Below are 16,796 nucleotides of genomic sequence, written 5' to 3'. Positions count from 1 at the left end.
AAACAGGCTCCAGGCTCTGCACTGTCAGCACAGAGTCTGATGTGGGGCTCGAACTCACAGACAGTGAGATCATGACCTGAGCCGAAGTCCGACACTTAACCGACTGAGCCACCCAGGCACCCCATGAAGCAACTGACTCTTGATCTCAGCCCAGGTCACGATCTCTTGGTTTGTGAGATCAAGCCCCGTGTTGTTGCGTTGGGCTCTGTGCTGATGGCACAGAGTCTGCTTGGGATTCTCTCTCTCCCCATCTTCCCCTCTCAAAATAAATACACTTAAAAAAATACACAGAACTGATTGGCTGATTAGTATGAGGAGAGTACACCAAAGGAAGTGTGTCTCACAGTTTTGAACTTGTATGATGTGCTTGGTGATGGTAAAAAGTAAAGGAGTTATCAGCAAACTAGGAATAGAGGGGAATTTCCTAAACTTGAAAAAGAACATTAAAAAAAAAAAAAACTATGGTTAAGATTATATTTAATGCTGACAAACTAGAAGCTTTCCTGCTAAGATAGGAATAAGGCAAGGATGTATCCCCCGATCACAACTTCCAGGATCCTTTTGCAAGTCTTAGGTAATGCAAAAGACAAAAAGGGAAATAAAAGTGGCTGAATTATGTGTTCCCAAACTCTTATTTTGTAACCCTAACCTCCATTACTGTAATATGTGCCTCTATTTGTTTTTTTTTGTTTTGTTTTTTCTTTTTTTATTTTTTTTTCAATATATGAAATTTATTGTCAAATTGGTTTCCATACAACACCCAGTGCTCATCCCAAAAGGTGCCCTCCTCAATACCCATCACCCACCCTCCCCTCCCTCCCACCCCCCACCAACCCTCAGTTTGTTCTCAGTTTTTAAGAGTCTCTTATGCTTTGGCTCTCTCCCACTCTAACCTCTTTTTTTTTTTTTTTTCTTCCCCTCCCCCAAGGGGTTTCTGTTAAGTTTCTCAGGATCCACATAAGAGTGAAAACATATGGTATCTGTCTTTCTCTGTATGGCTTATTTCACTTAGCATCACATTCTCCAGTTCCATCCACGTTGCTACAAAGGGTCATATTTCGTTCTTTCTCATCGCCATGTAGTACTCCATTGTGTATATAAACCACAATTTCTGTATCCATTCATCAGTTGATGGACATTTAGGCTCTTTCCATAATTTGGCTATTGTTGAGAGTGCTGCTATAAACATTGGGGTACAAGTGCCCCTATGCATCAGTACTCCTGTATCCCTTGGGTAAATTCTTAGCAGTGCTATTGCTGGGTCATAGGGTAGGTCTATTTTTAATTTTCTGAGGAACCTCCACACTGCTTTCCAGAGCGGCTGCACCAATTTGCATTCCCACCAACAGTGCAAGAGGGTTCCCGTTTCTCCATATCCTCGCCAGCATCTATAGTCTCCTGATTTGTTCATTTTGGCCAATATGTGCCTCTATTTGGACACAGGGCTTTTAAATAGGTCATTAAAACACGGCTGTTATGGTGGATTCAAATATAATCTGACTGGTGTCTATAAGAGATTAGGACACACAGAGAGACACTAGATGTGCACATGTACTGAGGGATGACCATGTGAAGAGAGAGCAAGAGGCAAACAGCTGCAAGCCAAGGAGAGATACCTCAGAGGAAACCAAATCTGCTGGCACCTTATTCTTGGACTTTGAGTTTCCATAACTATGAGAAAATAAATTTGTTATTTAAGCCACCCAATCTATGGCATTTTTGTTTTAGAAGCCCTAGAAAACTATTCCAGAAAGGTATACAGAATGGGAAAAGGAAAAAAAAAAAAACAACTTTTCTTTCACATGATTCTATGTAGAAAATCTGAGAGAATTGACAAACAGACAAACAAACCCTGAAACAGAGATTGTACAAAGGTTGTGGGATATATGGTTAACATATAAAAGTTAATTGCTTTCCATACACTAGCAATGAGCAAGTGGAATTTAAATTAAAAACAATATCACTTATATTATCATCCTTACCTTGAAATAAAATATGTATGTATAAATCTCACAAAATATGTACAAGATCTATAGAGGGAAAATTATAAAACTCTAATGGAAGAAATTAAAGACCTAAATAAATGGAGAGACATTATATGTTTGTGGAAAGGAAGACTCAATATTGTCAAGATGTCAGTTTTCCCCAACTCATTCACTGAAACCCCAATCACAATTTCAGAAAATAGTTTTATGGATACTGACAAACCTTAGAAGTTGAATCTAAAGTGTATATGGAGCGGCAAAAGACCAGAATAACCAACACAATATTGAAGGAGAAGAACAGAATCAGGGACTGACACCACACAGCTTCAAGACTGACTATATAGCTACAATAATCAAAACAGTGTGGTACTGGTGAAAGGATAAAAAGATCAATGGAATAGAATAGAGAGACTAGAAATATAATGACATCAATAGAACCAACTGATCTTTGACAGAGGAACAAAGATAATAAATGGAGGGGGAAAAAACAGGCTATTTAACAAAGAGTACTGGAATACCTAGACATCCACATACAAAAATGTGAACCTAGATATAAATCTAACAGTATTCACAAAAATTACTCAAATAAACTGTCGACCTAAATGTAAAACACAAAACTGTATCTTTTCCTAGAAGATAATATGAGAGAAACGTAGACGACCTTGGGTATGGTGATGCCTTTTTAGATACGATACCAGAGTCATGGTCCATGAACAATATAACTGATAAGTGGGACTCCATTAAAATTAAATACTTCTGCTCTGCAAAAGACATTGCCAAAAAATGAGAAGAAATGAGACAGGCTGGGGGAAAATATTTTCAAAAGACATATCTGATAAAGGATATCCAAAATATGCAAAGAACTCTTAGTACCAAACTGTAAAAAAAACAATCTGATTGGTCCAATGTCTTGAACTGACAGATCACAAACAAATACAGATGTTCAAATAAACATATGAAAAGATGTTCCACATCATATGTCATAGAGAATGCAAATAAAAACAATATGTGCTATAATCCTATCAAATTCACCCCAATCCAGAAACCTGACAACATCAAATAGTAGTGAGCATGTGGAGCAAAAGGAACTCTACATTTTCAGTAGAAATGCAAATAGTACAAGTACTTTGGAAGACAATTTGGTAGTTTCTTATAGAACTAAATATACTCTCACTGATCTGCAATACAGAAATTGCCCCTTGCTGTTTACCCAGTGGAGTTGAAAATTCATGTCCACACAAGAACCTATAGCAGTTTTATTCATAATTGCTCAAATTTGAAAGCCACCAAGATTTCCTTCAGTAAGTGAATGGATAAACTGTGGTACATCCAGAGAAGAGAATATTATTCAACACTAAAAAGAAATGAGCTACCAGTGTGAAAAGAGAAGGAGGAAGTTTAATTGCATAGTACTAAGTGAAAGAAGCCAGTGTGAAAAGTCTCCCTATTATATGATTCCAACTCTATGACATTCTGGAAAAGACAAAACTTATGGTGACAGGAAAAAAGATTGGCAGTTGCCAGGAGTTGTGGGATGAAGAGATAGAGCACAGAACATTTTTAGGGCAGTGAAAATACTCTACATGATACCATAATTATAGATACAGGTCATTATATATATAATACCATGTATATATACATAGATGTACATATATGTACAGAATATACAATGCCAAGAATGTACCCTGAAGTAGACTATGAATTTTGGATGATAAAATATGTTAATACAGGTTGATCAATTGTAATAAATTATGCCAGCCTGGTGAGGGATGTTAATTGAGGGCTTTTAAGCTCTGGAAGGACATGGAAGAATCATAAATACATATTACTATGTGAAAGAAGCCAATCTTGAAAGGGTACATACTGCATGATTCCCACTATATAACATTTCAGTTGTTGTATTTTTAAACTGCAGAATACATTTTTGAAATAATTTCTGTATTTTTCTTGTTATTTGCCTATTTATTTATTTATTTATTGACTGTTTTATTGGCTTTTGTTTGCTCTGAGACATCATTTGTGTCACTTGTCAGAGGTACAACCTTAGGCTTGTGAGTACTCTTGGATGACAGTGGTTTTATTGAGGCTAGTTTCTGCTGTATCCTCCCCTGAACATTTTATTGGGTGTACCTCTGTAGGTTTCCTAGCTAGCAGGGAAGCTCCATTAATTCTCCTTTTGTTCTATTGTTTTGACAGCATTGTGGGGCAGATATTTCTCTACTGTCCGATCCATTGTTTTTGTCACCTCTGCAAGGATAGCCTTTAAGTCCAGTCTTTGAGGTTTGCCCCCATCCTATGAGGAGGGCCTTCTTCACTGTCTCCTTCCCTGGTTTTCTCTGGTAAACTTCTACTTGGTCTGCATGTAGCTTTTTGTTCTCATGGAGCTACCAGCTTATCACCAAATGTGTATAATGTTTGAGAGTCACTTATGCCTATGCTTGAATTTTCCCACTTTTTTCCCAAATAAATTCAGTTCACTTGAGGAGAGCTTTGGGGCCCTCTGTTATGGACTGCCTTTCTTTCTAGGTAAAACCTGTGTTCACCTGTTCTGGAACTGGGACAGGAGCAGTGGCCCAGCTCTCTCAGAGTGACACCCTGGATTTAGAACAGGTTTCTGGGTGAGTTCAGTAGCCCATAGTTTTCCAAGCTTGTTTTTCTTGACATAGAACCTCTATCCTTTGAACTGAGGCAACTAAAATTGGGGAACCCATTATTCTTGCTCTACCATGCATGGGGTAGATCTCCTACCCTATGAATGGGCTTTAGATAGAGGAAGACATCTCCAGACATTGTAGCCACTCTTCCCTTGAATAGAGCTTCTGCAGCATGGAGCTGGAGGGAAAAAGGATTGTTTTCAGCCTGCCACTTTCGAGGTGATATGGTAGCTCTTGCCTGGGATGTAAGGGAAGAGTCTCTAAGTTCTTTTCTGCACTTGCCTGTGTGCTTCTTATCATGCGGGGCTGGGAGAGAAGAGGGAGGGAGTAGGTCCTGATTCAAATAATACAAGCAAATGTTCCTATTGGCTTTACTCATAGTATCTGAAAGGTGAAAAGCCCTCAATTGCCCATGAATTTAAGAGCGCATAAGGAAAATTTGGCCATATGTGTACAATGAAAAGCGGAATATGACTGAGCAATAAAAAAATGAATTACTTAAACAGATGATAAAATAATTAAATTTCAAATTCATTTTACTCAGTTAAAGAAGCCTACCAGAAACGAGTGCATACTGTATGCAGACTATATATATAAATACGCCACAAAAAAAACAAACAAAAAACAAAAACAGATCACTGGTGATGTGGAAATGGAGTTGGACAGAGGCATGGACTAATAGGGAGTATGATAATCTCTTAGAGGTAATGGAAATTTTCTGTATCTTATTGTGGTGATGGTTTTGTTGATGTATAAAACTGTTAAAATTCACAGAATTGTACATTCTGAACAAACATAGTTCATTTCACACAATTATTCTTCAGTAAAATATTTGAGAAAAAAATCAGCAGAGCTTTTTTTTTTTTAGATCCACAGACTTCATTTTAGAACAATGACTCAGATCTTTTTTTTTGCACTGCAAAACAGGCATCTACTCAAGGCAACAGAAGATATTTATTGTAATAAAAAAATCAATGCAGAAAGTAGGATAAAACCTATTAAAAATATAATTATTATTAGTGTAGCAGCAGTGGATGGAGGATTCACCACCATTAACACTATCATTTAAATTAAGAAAACTTTACCAGTTATTGATGCTACAGTCAGCTATAATTATATATTTAATGGGAAGTCAGTAGATGTGTTTGAAGAAATTTCTTATGTGCATTATATTTTAGGTAAGGGTATTATTTAGGTACCAACAATGATGTTTTTTAAAAACCCAGTAATTCCTAAATCAAAATATTAGCTATATAGTATTAAAATGGTTTTTTACATGACTCGCACTACAACTTTGATTGTTTGATGACCAGCCTTATAATGTATATATCATATTTAGAGAATTACATATGTGTAAATTTATGTGTATGTATGCATTGATGCATATATTTTTATTAATTTATATTAACATGCTAGTTAAAGCTATTGTTATTTTTGCTGCTTATCCCTGCTTTCAGAAATACTCTATACAGCATGTGCACCTTCTTGGAATCTAAAAGTAAAATGAGAAGGGCAAATTCCAAACAAGAATGAGCACAGAATATACCTGAATATAATTCCTGTAGCAATGCCAGAAAGTACTGGACATCAGGAAAAGAAGAGAAAAAGTCAGCATTGCAAAATTACTGCATGTGTCATCTTACGGTGAGGTCTGTTAGCTTCTCCCTCTGCCTGAGGATTCTTTTCTGAGTCATTTGGATGATGCTGAACACACTGGGGAGTGAAATAACCAGTGATCATTCTCAAAAAAGTATCCTGGAGAGAGAGAGAGAGAGAGAGAGAGAGAGAGAGAGAGAGAAAGAGAGAAAGAGACAGAGATACACAGAGAGACAGAGACAAAAAGACAGAGAGTCAGAGACCATGATTATGTTTGATTATGTATACATATGAATGTGTCTGATGGTGGTTGTGGGGGTGCAGCACATGGTGAATATGGAGGAACATTGTTCTCCTAACAGCACGATAGTTAGGGCCTTTTTACTCAGTTTGATAAAGGATTGCTAATATTCAGTGGATGAAGATTCAAAGAATGAGGAGCCTCTTTCTTTGCAGGCTCGTTCCAATATAGGACCCAGAATGTTGGCAAAATGATTCTGCATTTTACTCGTAGGGGAGGGTTAGTAAAATGTGCCTCTCTCATCCTAAACATCTTTCTGCTTCCTGTCAGGGAAAAGGCAAGACGCCATCTTAAATCTTCATCAAGTTTTTCTACCTAGTGAGTCCCCTATTTTCTTCAGTAACCTGTATTAAAAAAAAATGCGGGTGGAAGAGGTGACATTTGTTAAAGTATAAGGAAAGATGCTTAGAGAAAGACATGGGTAGAGACATGAACAGATATAGCATATGATGATAAGATACTATTTTGCGTTTGAGACTTGTTATTTTGGTTTGTTTTTAATCTTTTCTATTAGTTCTCAGCAAAAAGAAAAATAAAGACTGAAATAACAAAGTAGGGTAATGCAAGCTCTGTCTATGGAAATGAAAACACAGGTACTCTTGCAGACATGGGATGTTTCTCGGCAGAGAGTGAAGTTACTGAGGGACAGAGAATGTCACTGTCTTTCTTCCTCTCTCAGACTTAACATAAATAATAGTAAAGGCATAAAGAAAGAACAAATCTGGTAGCCAATAAATATACAGATTTAACAAATAAGTATGAAATTTATGTCATGTAATCATTCAAGTAACTCTGAGATGTAGATATGTACCCCATTTTACAGGAGGAAATTACAAAGCAGAGATACTATGTATCTCTTTCTCAAAGTTATACTATGTATAACTTTCTCAGAGCTACATTGGCAAAAACAGAATTTGAAAACTAAGTTTGACACCTGAGCTTATTTTTTAACTCTTAGGTTCATGATGAACTATATTACCCTTATATTTCCTTCCTCATTTTATGAGGTAGCATTTCTCCAGCAGAGATGCTCAAACATTAGAAGTCATTGTTCAGTTCTACATCATTCTCATGTTATCAACCAGCAATCAATATTCAGCTTACTTTAGCTGCCATTCTAAAGGTCATCTCTTTCTTCACAGTCCCTAATAAGACTGCTTTTTGTAAAGCCATTGCAACCTCTTACATGGATGGCCGCACAGTTTCTATGACTATTGTCTTCTCCTTGTGAATATTTATTTTCCATAAAGCTACCAGTATGGTTTTTGTGAAATGCCAAGTTGAATACAATACTGTCTTTTTGAAAAATCCCCAGAGCTTACCCCTTGTCTACAGAATAAAGGCTGTCTTCCTAGGCTTGACATATAGGTCTGCATGATTGCCATGAATTTCCTTTTAAGTCTCATCCCTCACTCTTTGTCTTGTGCGTTAAAATGACTTATTAAACTTCATGGAGTTCACCATATAGTTATTTATTTCTCTTTGCACAGAAACCTGCTCAATTCTACTTATTTATTTTGCAAAGCACTTAAGATTTCTCTGACCATCAAGAACATTCACCTCTAAAGGCTGCATTTTTTTTTTTTTTTGTATATTCTATAAATGTGTTTTTCACTGAGTTTCTGTGTGGCGGTTTAGTTATCTGTTCAGCTCTTTTCTCCTCATCTGATTGTGAGCTTAAGTACAGATTATTTACACTTACGGGTTTTCATATGGCAAAATGCACATCAAAATTCAGTAAATATCATTTGATGAATTTTTTCTAAGGCATATACAACAAAAAATGAATTATCTTTGTTTTTGTTTCATTTTCTTTATGGTTTTCTTGTCAAGGGAGGATTTTCAAGAATAATTTAAGCCACAGAAAACTGTGACCTTCTGGACAATTAAGAATGACTCATATGTCACCTTTAGGACTGTGTGCACTGCAGAGTAACTGTTTCTCTCATGCAGCATTCAAAAAGATTTCTGCAATAAATCAGATATTTTGTTCTGTCTTCTTATCATATCAGATTTTGTTACCCTACCAGTTACATACATATTACATAACACTTGTTCCTAAGTCAAAATAAACAATACACCCCAAACATCATCCTTAGAGTGCCAGCAGCAAACTTGGGATATATTTTCCCTAAAATCAAAATATATGGCAATCATTATCTTTACCCATATGAAGACGAAGTATGGCGAAAGCCATTCCACCCCAAAATCAACAGCCAGGCAAAATGTAGTCCTAATGTATCCTTCAGCTGTAAGTACATGGGTTTCAAATACGCAAAATTTCCAAAATTAAATATTTCTAATATCAATGGGCAAATTCTCTGTGCCAATGCCTCCCCAGATTGTCATAATGCCTCTGCCTTTCAGTTATGTCACTGTTAAGATAGAATTAAATAGAAGTATTTTTTTCCCCAGAATCTTTCTCAAAGCTTCTTTGACATCTTTGTTTCTCAGAGAATAAATCAAAGGATTCAACATGGGAGTGACTAGGGTGTAACATAACGAGGCCACTTTACTCAGCTCAGGAAATCTATCAGGGATGAAATACATAAAAATCACGGCACCGTACAACACACTCACGACTCCCAGGTGAGAGCTGCAAGTGGAGAATGCTTTCTTACGTCCCTCAGTGGATCTTATCTTTAGAACTGTGGACACAATATACATATAGGACACAATAATGACAATTATCGTAGGCAAAATAATAATGCTGCATAAGAAAAACGTAACCATGTTATGAAAGTAGAGATCAGAACAAGATAGCCTCTGAAGTGGACGGTCATCACAGTAAAAGTGGTCGATGGCTCGGGAAGCACAAAAGGACAAAGTAAATGTTATGCTTGTCTGAAGAACTGAGCTGATGCAGCCGCATAAATAGGAACCAGCCACCAACTGAGTGCAGAGACGTGCTGACATCTGGACAGAGTAGAGGAGTGGGTTGCAGATGGCAATGAAGCGGTCATAGGCCATGGCTGCCAGGAGAAATCCCTCCGCCACGATGAAGAGGGCAAAGAGAAAGAGCTGGGTCACACAGCCTGCAAAAGAGATGGACTTGCTCTCAGACCAGAAGTTGATCATGGCCTTGGGTGCAATAACAGACGAATAGAAGAGATCGATGAAGGACAGGTTGCCTAGGAAGAAATACATGGGTGTGTTCAGCCGGGGATCAGTCATAATAATGGTCATCATCCCAACATTACCCAGAAGGATCATGGCATACACAAGCAGAAAGATCAGGAAGAGGAGAATGTGGAGCTCGGAGCGGACCCTGAAGCCTACAAGGATGAAGTCAGTTACTTCCGAGTGATTGTCTGTTCCCCTGTCACCCATGGCAGAAACCTGCTGAGAGGCACAAGGCAAAATAAACAAATGAAATCTAGGCTTTGTTTCTAGTGGCATAAATAATTTCTTAAATGTAGAATAAATTATTTACATCTTAATTAACTATGGCACAGAAAACAATTTTAATGTCATGAAGAATCAAGAATTTGCATTACACAATACTAGGCTTATGAGACTAAGCAGTGAAAAAATTTTCTGGGTCACTGTACTTAAATCATAAATTTGCTGTGAGTTCAGCCAATAAGTAGCGTACAATATTGTCTAATTTCAATCAAATTTGAAATTTCTATTCTTAACATTTTTATAGTAAAATAATTTTCACAATCTAAAATAGGAGTGTTACTAGGATCTAAAATAGAGATATTACATGTAATCGCTATGACAATGTTTATAGCCTGTGATAGCCAAGTGAGTGTTTGAATCATTACATGACAGTAATAAATATATTTTAAAATATTGTTACCTTATTTACCTCAATTTCTTTCCTTTTCACTATTACTGTATCCATCTTTGAAAATAGAATAAAAATAGATAAGTTATTTGTGTGTTAAAATTAATAAAATTTAAAAACCACTAATCCAAATCAAATAAAATGCTCTAAAGATCATTCTAAATAAATGGGCATTTCCTCAGATCAAGTCCATTCCCCAAAATAAAGGAATTTTTATTGCTTCATTATAAATATTTTACTTCCACTAATAGTTGTTTAATTAAAACATGCCATAATCAGCTCCTTTTCTGAAGTGGGGAGAAGTTAATGAACATTCTAATACTTACAACACAATGATGCCTTTCTACCACAACTTCATCAATTCATGGGATCTGGCTCTTTGGGCAGGGCAAGTATATTTAAGGAATATATATAATGGAGAGTTCCTTTCTTAAATCCTAGTAGGCTTTATACATCTTAAAATAAGATGAGTATTAAAGGACCATAGCAATTTTGTGTCATCTATAGTCTATCATCATTTGCTCCAGTATCAACAGTGGTTGTTTATGATGGTCTTACTTATTTTAGTCCTATGCAATCTTTCCTCAGGATATTTCAACATTAAGGTTTTGCTCATCCTCTGTGATGGATTCCATTGGGAGAGGAGTAATCATAAAGTCAATTAGAGAGACATAAGTACAGGCTCCAGGGCTGTTGTCCATTAGGACTGCAGTAACGTCAGACACACACAAATAATCTAATAATAGTCCAAATACAAGGAACTTTTCCCTTTGGTTGTATGTATGCTTTGGGAAATTTCTTTGGACTTAGTCTTCTTCATTGACAAAGAAAAACTTTCTGGTAATTATCATGGCATACATATTGGTAGGTACATAGAAACAGATTTAAAAGGTAGTACTATATGAGAAAAGTGTTAGATAAGTGAATATTTTAAATTACGTAGTAAATTACATTCACTAAGCTTTACAAAAAGATAAAAATTCACTCCAAGATATGGTTTATCTATATTTCTTGATGTAGACATATTTCTTTTCTTTTTTTTTTAATATGAAATTTATTGTCAAATTGGTTTCCATACAACACCCAGTGCTCATCCCAACAGGTGCCCTCCTCAGTGCCCATCACACATTTTCCCCTCCCTCCCACCCCCCATCAATCCTCAGTTTATTCTCAGTTTTTAAGAGTCTCTTATGGTTTGCCTCCTTCCCTCTCTGTAACTTTTTTCTCCCTTCCCCTCCCCCATGGTCTGATGTAGACATATTTCATGATATGACAAATACCCTGTAAATCACAAACTCAGAGTCAGATAATATTTTGCTAATTCTATGCTTTCTTATATTCGAATACTGAACAATTAGAGAAGAAATAACAGCACTCAATAAAATGATTTTACATTTCCTTAGTAAAAGATTTTAAAATATCTTTACTATTTTGTGACTAAAGGACTGCATTAAAACCATAGACATAGGGGCGCCTGGGTGGCTCAGTTGGTTAAGCATCCGACTTTGGTTCAGGTCATAATCTCGTGGCTTGTGGGTTTGAGCCCCGTGTCAGGCTCTGTGCTGATAGCTCAGAGCCTGGAGCCTGCTTCCGATTCTATGTCTCCCTCTCTCTCTGCCCCTTTCTTGCTTGCGCTTCTGTCTTTCTCTCTCTCTCTCAAAAAATTACATAAACATAAAAAAAATTAAAAAAACAATAACCATAGGCATAATACTCTATTTAATGAGCTTAGTATTTTGAGCTTTATATATTTTCATCCTAAATATTTCCATAAATTAATTGTAATACTACTTTTTAAATCCCCTTTTAATTAAAAATTATTTCTAGAGTTTATTTAGAATTTTCCTCTGTATGGAATACAAAATGATATAGGGTAAGAGTTTCTCATTATAATACAGTATTAGTAAAAGTCTGGTCAGTGTAGGAAGAAAAAGCAGATTAGGTATTTCATGTTTTTATTTTTTTAATATGTATTTATTATAAGAGAAGGAGAGAGAAAGAGTGGCAAGCAAAGGAGGGGCAGAGAGAGAGGGAGAAAGAGAAAATCCCAACCAGGCTCCACATTGTCGGCAGTATCTGATGTGGAGCTCAATCTCATGAACCATGACATCATTACCTGAGCTGAAACCAAGAATCAGATTCTTAATAGACAGAGCCACCTAAGTGCCCCAGAAGTACATTACGTACATTAAACAGGAAAATATTAATTAAGGTGAATTGAGGCCTATCAAATTTGGAAAGGCTGGAAGAATTTCTGGATGGCACTCTTATAATGATCCTGAGAGAAATTTAGGATAAACTCACACAGATATACTACTTTTGGGGATACAATTCAAAAGTACAGCACCTGACCTATGGTCCAAGGGATCAGATACACAGAAGCAAAAAAATGTCACTACTTCCTCATCCATCAAAATCACTTTTCTAGGAAGTTGAGGATTCAACAGCACTGCAGAAATAAGCCCACATGTTTCTACAACTTTTTTCTACTGGTAGAAAGAATGGACAGAAAGTTGATCCCCAAGTCATTGTGCCCTTCTAAATTCTGAGCTTGTATAGATCTAATTGGTAGAGCAAAATCTGTGTCAAGAACCTGTGTGGCAGGAGACATTTGAACTTTCCAACATCTCTATCTAGAAGGCACATGAGATAGAGTTTGAATATCTAACCTGTAAAATGTACCATAATCTAATATACTTTTTAATCCTTAAACTTTCCACAATAGCATTAACGGTAACAACATGCTATTTCTGACAAATACGTAGAGGGCCACTAACTGTCACAATAGTTGAGACATCAATAAACCCTTAACAAATTCATTGATTAAAATCATTCAAAATATGTTCTTGATCATATTCAACTTAATATAGAAATCAAATAGATTTTTAGGAAGTGTTTATTTTTAGTGTTCATGCCCATAGAATTTTCTGGTTATCTATCATTATTGATTTCATAAGTGATAGATAACTAGAAACCTTTATGGGCATGGACATTAGAAATAAACACTTCCTAAAAACATACTGATAAAAAAGAAATCAAATAAAATTTTGATTTCAATTGAACTAAATTATAATGAATCATGATATATTTAAGCTTGGTAAGAAAAAGTAGTACTTAGAGGGATATACAAAACCTTACAGATAAATATGAAGAAGATAGGCAGGAACATTTAGATCTTAATAACAATCTTCTTAATAATGTGAAATAGAAAACAAGTTAAAACAAAATATGAGGTGCCTGAGTGCTCAGGGGGCACCTGCATGGCTCAATCGGTTAAGCATCCGATTTCGGCTCAGGTCATGATCTCGTGGTTCATGAGTTTGAACCCCAGGTCTGGCTCTGTGCTAACAGCTGAGAGCCTGGAGCCTGCTTCAGATTCTGTGTCTTCCTCTCTCTCTGCCCCTCCCTGACTCACACTCTTTTTCTCTATCTCAAAAAAAAAAAAAAAATAAAAAAAAAAAAAAAAAAAAAAAAAAAAAAAAGCACAAAACAACAAAAACAGAAAAGAAATAATGTAGGTAAAAATTACTTAATTAGAAAAAAATATGTATAATATAGGATAGCCACATAGTCTGACATTGATTCTTGGAAAAATTAGTAATGTGTATAAAATCCTAGCCAATTTAATGAAGGAAAAACAGCAACATTAAATCACAAGAGTCAGGAATTAAAAGGTGATGGCACTACAGATTCTGCGGATATTGCTAAAAAAAAATTTTTACCAAAAATTGATGATTTTTTAAATAAAAATATTTTAAGTAGGAAAAAATTATGTGTAAAAGACAAGTATGAATTTTTAATCATATTTTCTAAAGAAATTGAATTTCGTTAATGATATTTCCATGAAGAATAGTTCTTGCCTAAATGACTTCACCAGTGTTTACTTCTGAACATTTGAGAAAGAAATAAGATCATTTGTACATAAACTCTGTCAGGAATAGTCATAAAGGAAATACTCTCTAACTATAGTTTTGAGTCTCTCATAAGTGTCATAAGGACATTAAACTTTATAGGTAAATCTTACTCATAAACTTAATGTCAAAAGTCTAAACAGACAATAAATAAAATACTTCAGTAAAGAAAAGAATAATGCAATCTCACTGAAGTGTATGTACTAGAAATGTTAAAGTCATTGAATATTTTTAAAAAATAGATTTAAGATTTTCCACATCTAGTTATTAATGCATAGCTTTTATAGATTTGCTTTCCATCACAAAAAAATTAAACTCTGGAGAAAATATATGAACCAAATATTTTTAGAGATTGCATAATAAATGGTAAATGACTAAATACTGAGAAAAAGGAAACATACCAGGAGAAAAAGATTTTTTAAAAAAAAATTTTTTTTTTCAACGTTTATTTATTTTTGGGACAGAGAGAGACAGAGCATGAACGGGGGAGGGGCAGAGAGAGAGGGAGACACAGAATCGGAAACAGGCTCCAGGCTCTGAGCCATCAGCCCAGAGCCCGACGCAGGGCTCGAACTCACGGACCGCGAGATCGTGACCTGGCTGAAGTCGGACGCTTAACCGACTGCGCCACCCAGGCGCCCCGAGAAAAAGATTTTAACCAAACCTAAGATTGAGTTAAAAAGGAAAAAATAGAAAAGAACAGATGTTCAATGACAACTGAGAAAATATTAGCCATGTAATTTGGAAAAAGAGAGGCCAGAAAAATAACAGAAACTATGGTGGGCAAAAATTTTTTCTAAGTTGATGACAAATCTAAACACACAGATGCAAGGAAATGGGCAAAATCCCGAGCAGGATCAACAGAGAGAAAACCAAATAAAACACATCAGAATAAAAATCTGAAGGTGAGTGAAAAAGAGACACTGTCAAGCGGGGAAAAGAGAGACATTACACACAAGCAAATGAAAGTTAAATCATACACCTTGGTCAGAAACAATTCAAACCAGAGACCGTGGAACAACATCTTTAAAGCACTTAAAGATAGGAGGGGGGCGCCTGGGTGGCGCAGTCGGTTAAGCGTCCGACTTCAGCCAGGTCACGATCTCGCTGTCCGTGAGTTCGAGCCCCGCGTCGGGCTCTGGGCTGATGGCTCGGAGCCTGGAGCCTGTTTCCGATTCTGTGTCTCCCTCTCTCTCTGCCCCTCCCCCGTTCATGCTCTGTCTCTCTCTGTCCCAAAATAAATAAAAAAAGTTGAAAAAAAAATATTAAAAAAAAAAAAAAAAGATAGGAGGAGGGGAGACCAAACCAACAAGCATGTGCAGGACAAATGGGCTTCAGAACTGAAGGCAAAAAAGGAACTTTCTGACTAAAGGAAAACTAAGAGAATGTGTCATGCCAAATTTGCAGCACAAGAAATACCAAAGAAAGTTGTCCTCGCTAAAGGAAACATTGTCAGGATAAAGTGGGAAGGATCTCTAGGATCCTGAAGACGCTGCTTTCACACTGACAGCAGAACTAAGGATGTATGAGGAGGGGGAGTTTCCTTCTCTTTCTTTCAGTGTGCTCCTTAGGTTTTTCTCTTGTTGGTTCTGGCACAGGTGGGCACACCCCACCCTGGTACTCACTCTTGAAGCAATTCCCAGGCTTCTGGGATCTTTTAAGCCACCTCTTCTGTTGTCTTGAAATCATAGATGGAGGTATGACTGCCTCCTCTTGCCCATCTCTGTGTTACTTCTAAATACGCACCCCCGCGTTTCCCCAAACTCTTTAACTGACTGTTTAGATTATTCTCCGCATAAAGTTTTCTTCTAATACCAGCATGCTGTATTAACAGTAGAGTTAAGAAATGAGTTTCTAAAAGTAAGGGTTGTTTATCTACTCAAATGAAAACTAGTGAATATCCTTCTATATATCATGAAATTTTAAAAAAGAATCAGGGGTGCCTGGGTGACTCTGTCCATTAAGATTGTACTTCCATTCAGGACATGATCTCATGGCTCTGTGCCGACAGCTGGGAGCCTGGAGCCTGCTTCAGGTTCTGTCTCCCTCTCTCTGCCCCTCCCCAACTTGTGCTCTGTCTCTTTCTCTCTCTCTCTCAAACATAAACAAACATCAAACAAATTTTTTAAGAAAAAAGAATCAAGTACTTCCCATCCAAATGTGTTTGTTGTTATTGTTTTTATTAATTTTGTTCAGTAAGTAGAAGGTACTTCTCATCTCCTCAAGAGAGCCCTTCTAACTTTGCAAAGTTCTGTTGAGTTTAATAATTTCTTTCCTCATTTTTCTTTTGCATTCTGATACAAAATACATTACTGGTGAGAGAGAGACTGTTGTCCCTGGTTAATATCTTGCAGAGGGAATGCTCACCACTTTGGTTTCCATCCTCATGAGAGAACTTCTCTTAGGAGCCACCTCAGGTCTGGTTGATTTAATCAATGAAAGAGCACATTAAAAAAGAAAAAAGAGAGAGAGAGAGAGAGAGAGAGAGAGAGAGAGAGAGAAACTACAATTGTTGCTGGTACTTGTTCATCTTAGTGATTGGACTCTGATCTGAAC

At 36.4% G+C, this 16,796-nt stretch overlaps 1 protein-coding gene across 1 annotated transcript; it reads right to left on the bottom strand.

Annotated features, from left to right (window-relative positions):
* Nucleotides 1–8,903: 8,903 nt before the first annotated feature.
* Nucleotides 8,904–9,881, bottom strand: LOC121038990 (olfactory receptor 9K2-like). Its single transcript, XM_040489009.1, has one exon. It carries the CDS (start codon nucleotides 9,864–9,866, stop codon nucleotides 8,904–8,906), a length of 963 nt encoding a protein of 320 aa, XP_040344943.1. The 5' UTR covers nucleotides 9,867–9,881.
* Nucleotides 9,882–16,796: the final 6,915 nt, after the last annotated feature.

Source organism: Herpailurus yagouaroundi, unplaced genomic scaffold, assembly GCF_014898765.1.
Source record: "Herpailurus yagouaroundi ecotype Mexico unplaced genomic scaffold, PumYag 166, whole genome shotgun sequence".
Lineage (NCBI taxonomy): Eukaryota > Metazoa > Chordata > Mammalia > Carnivora > Felidae > Herpailurus > Herpailurus yagouaroundi.
The sequence above is the reverse complement of the archived record's forward strand: the minus strand, read 5'-3'. Positions and strand labels throughout refer to the sequence as shown.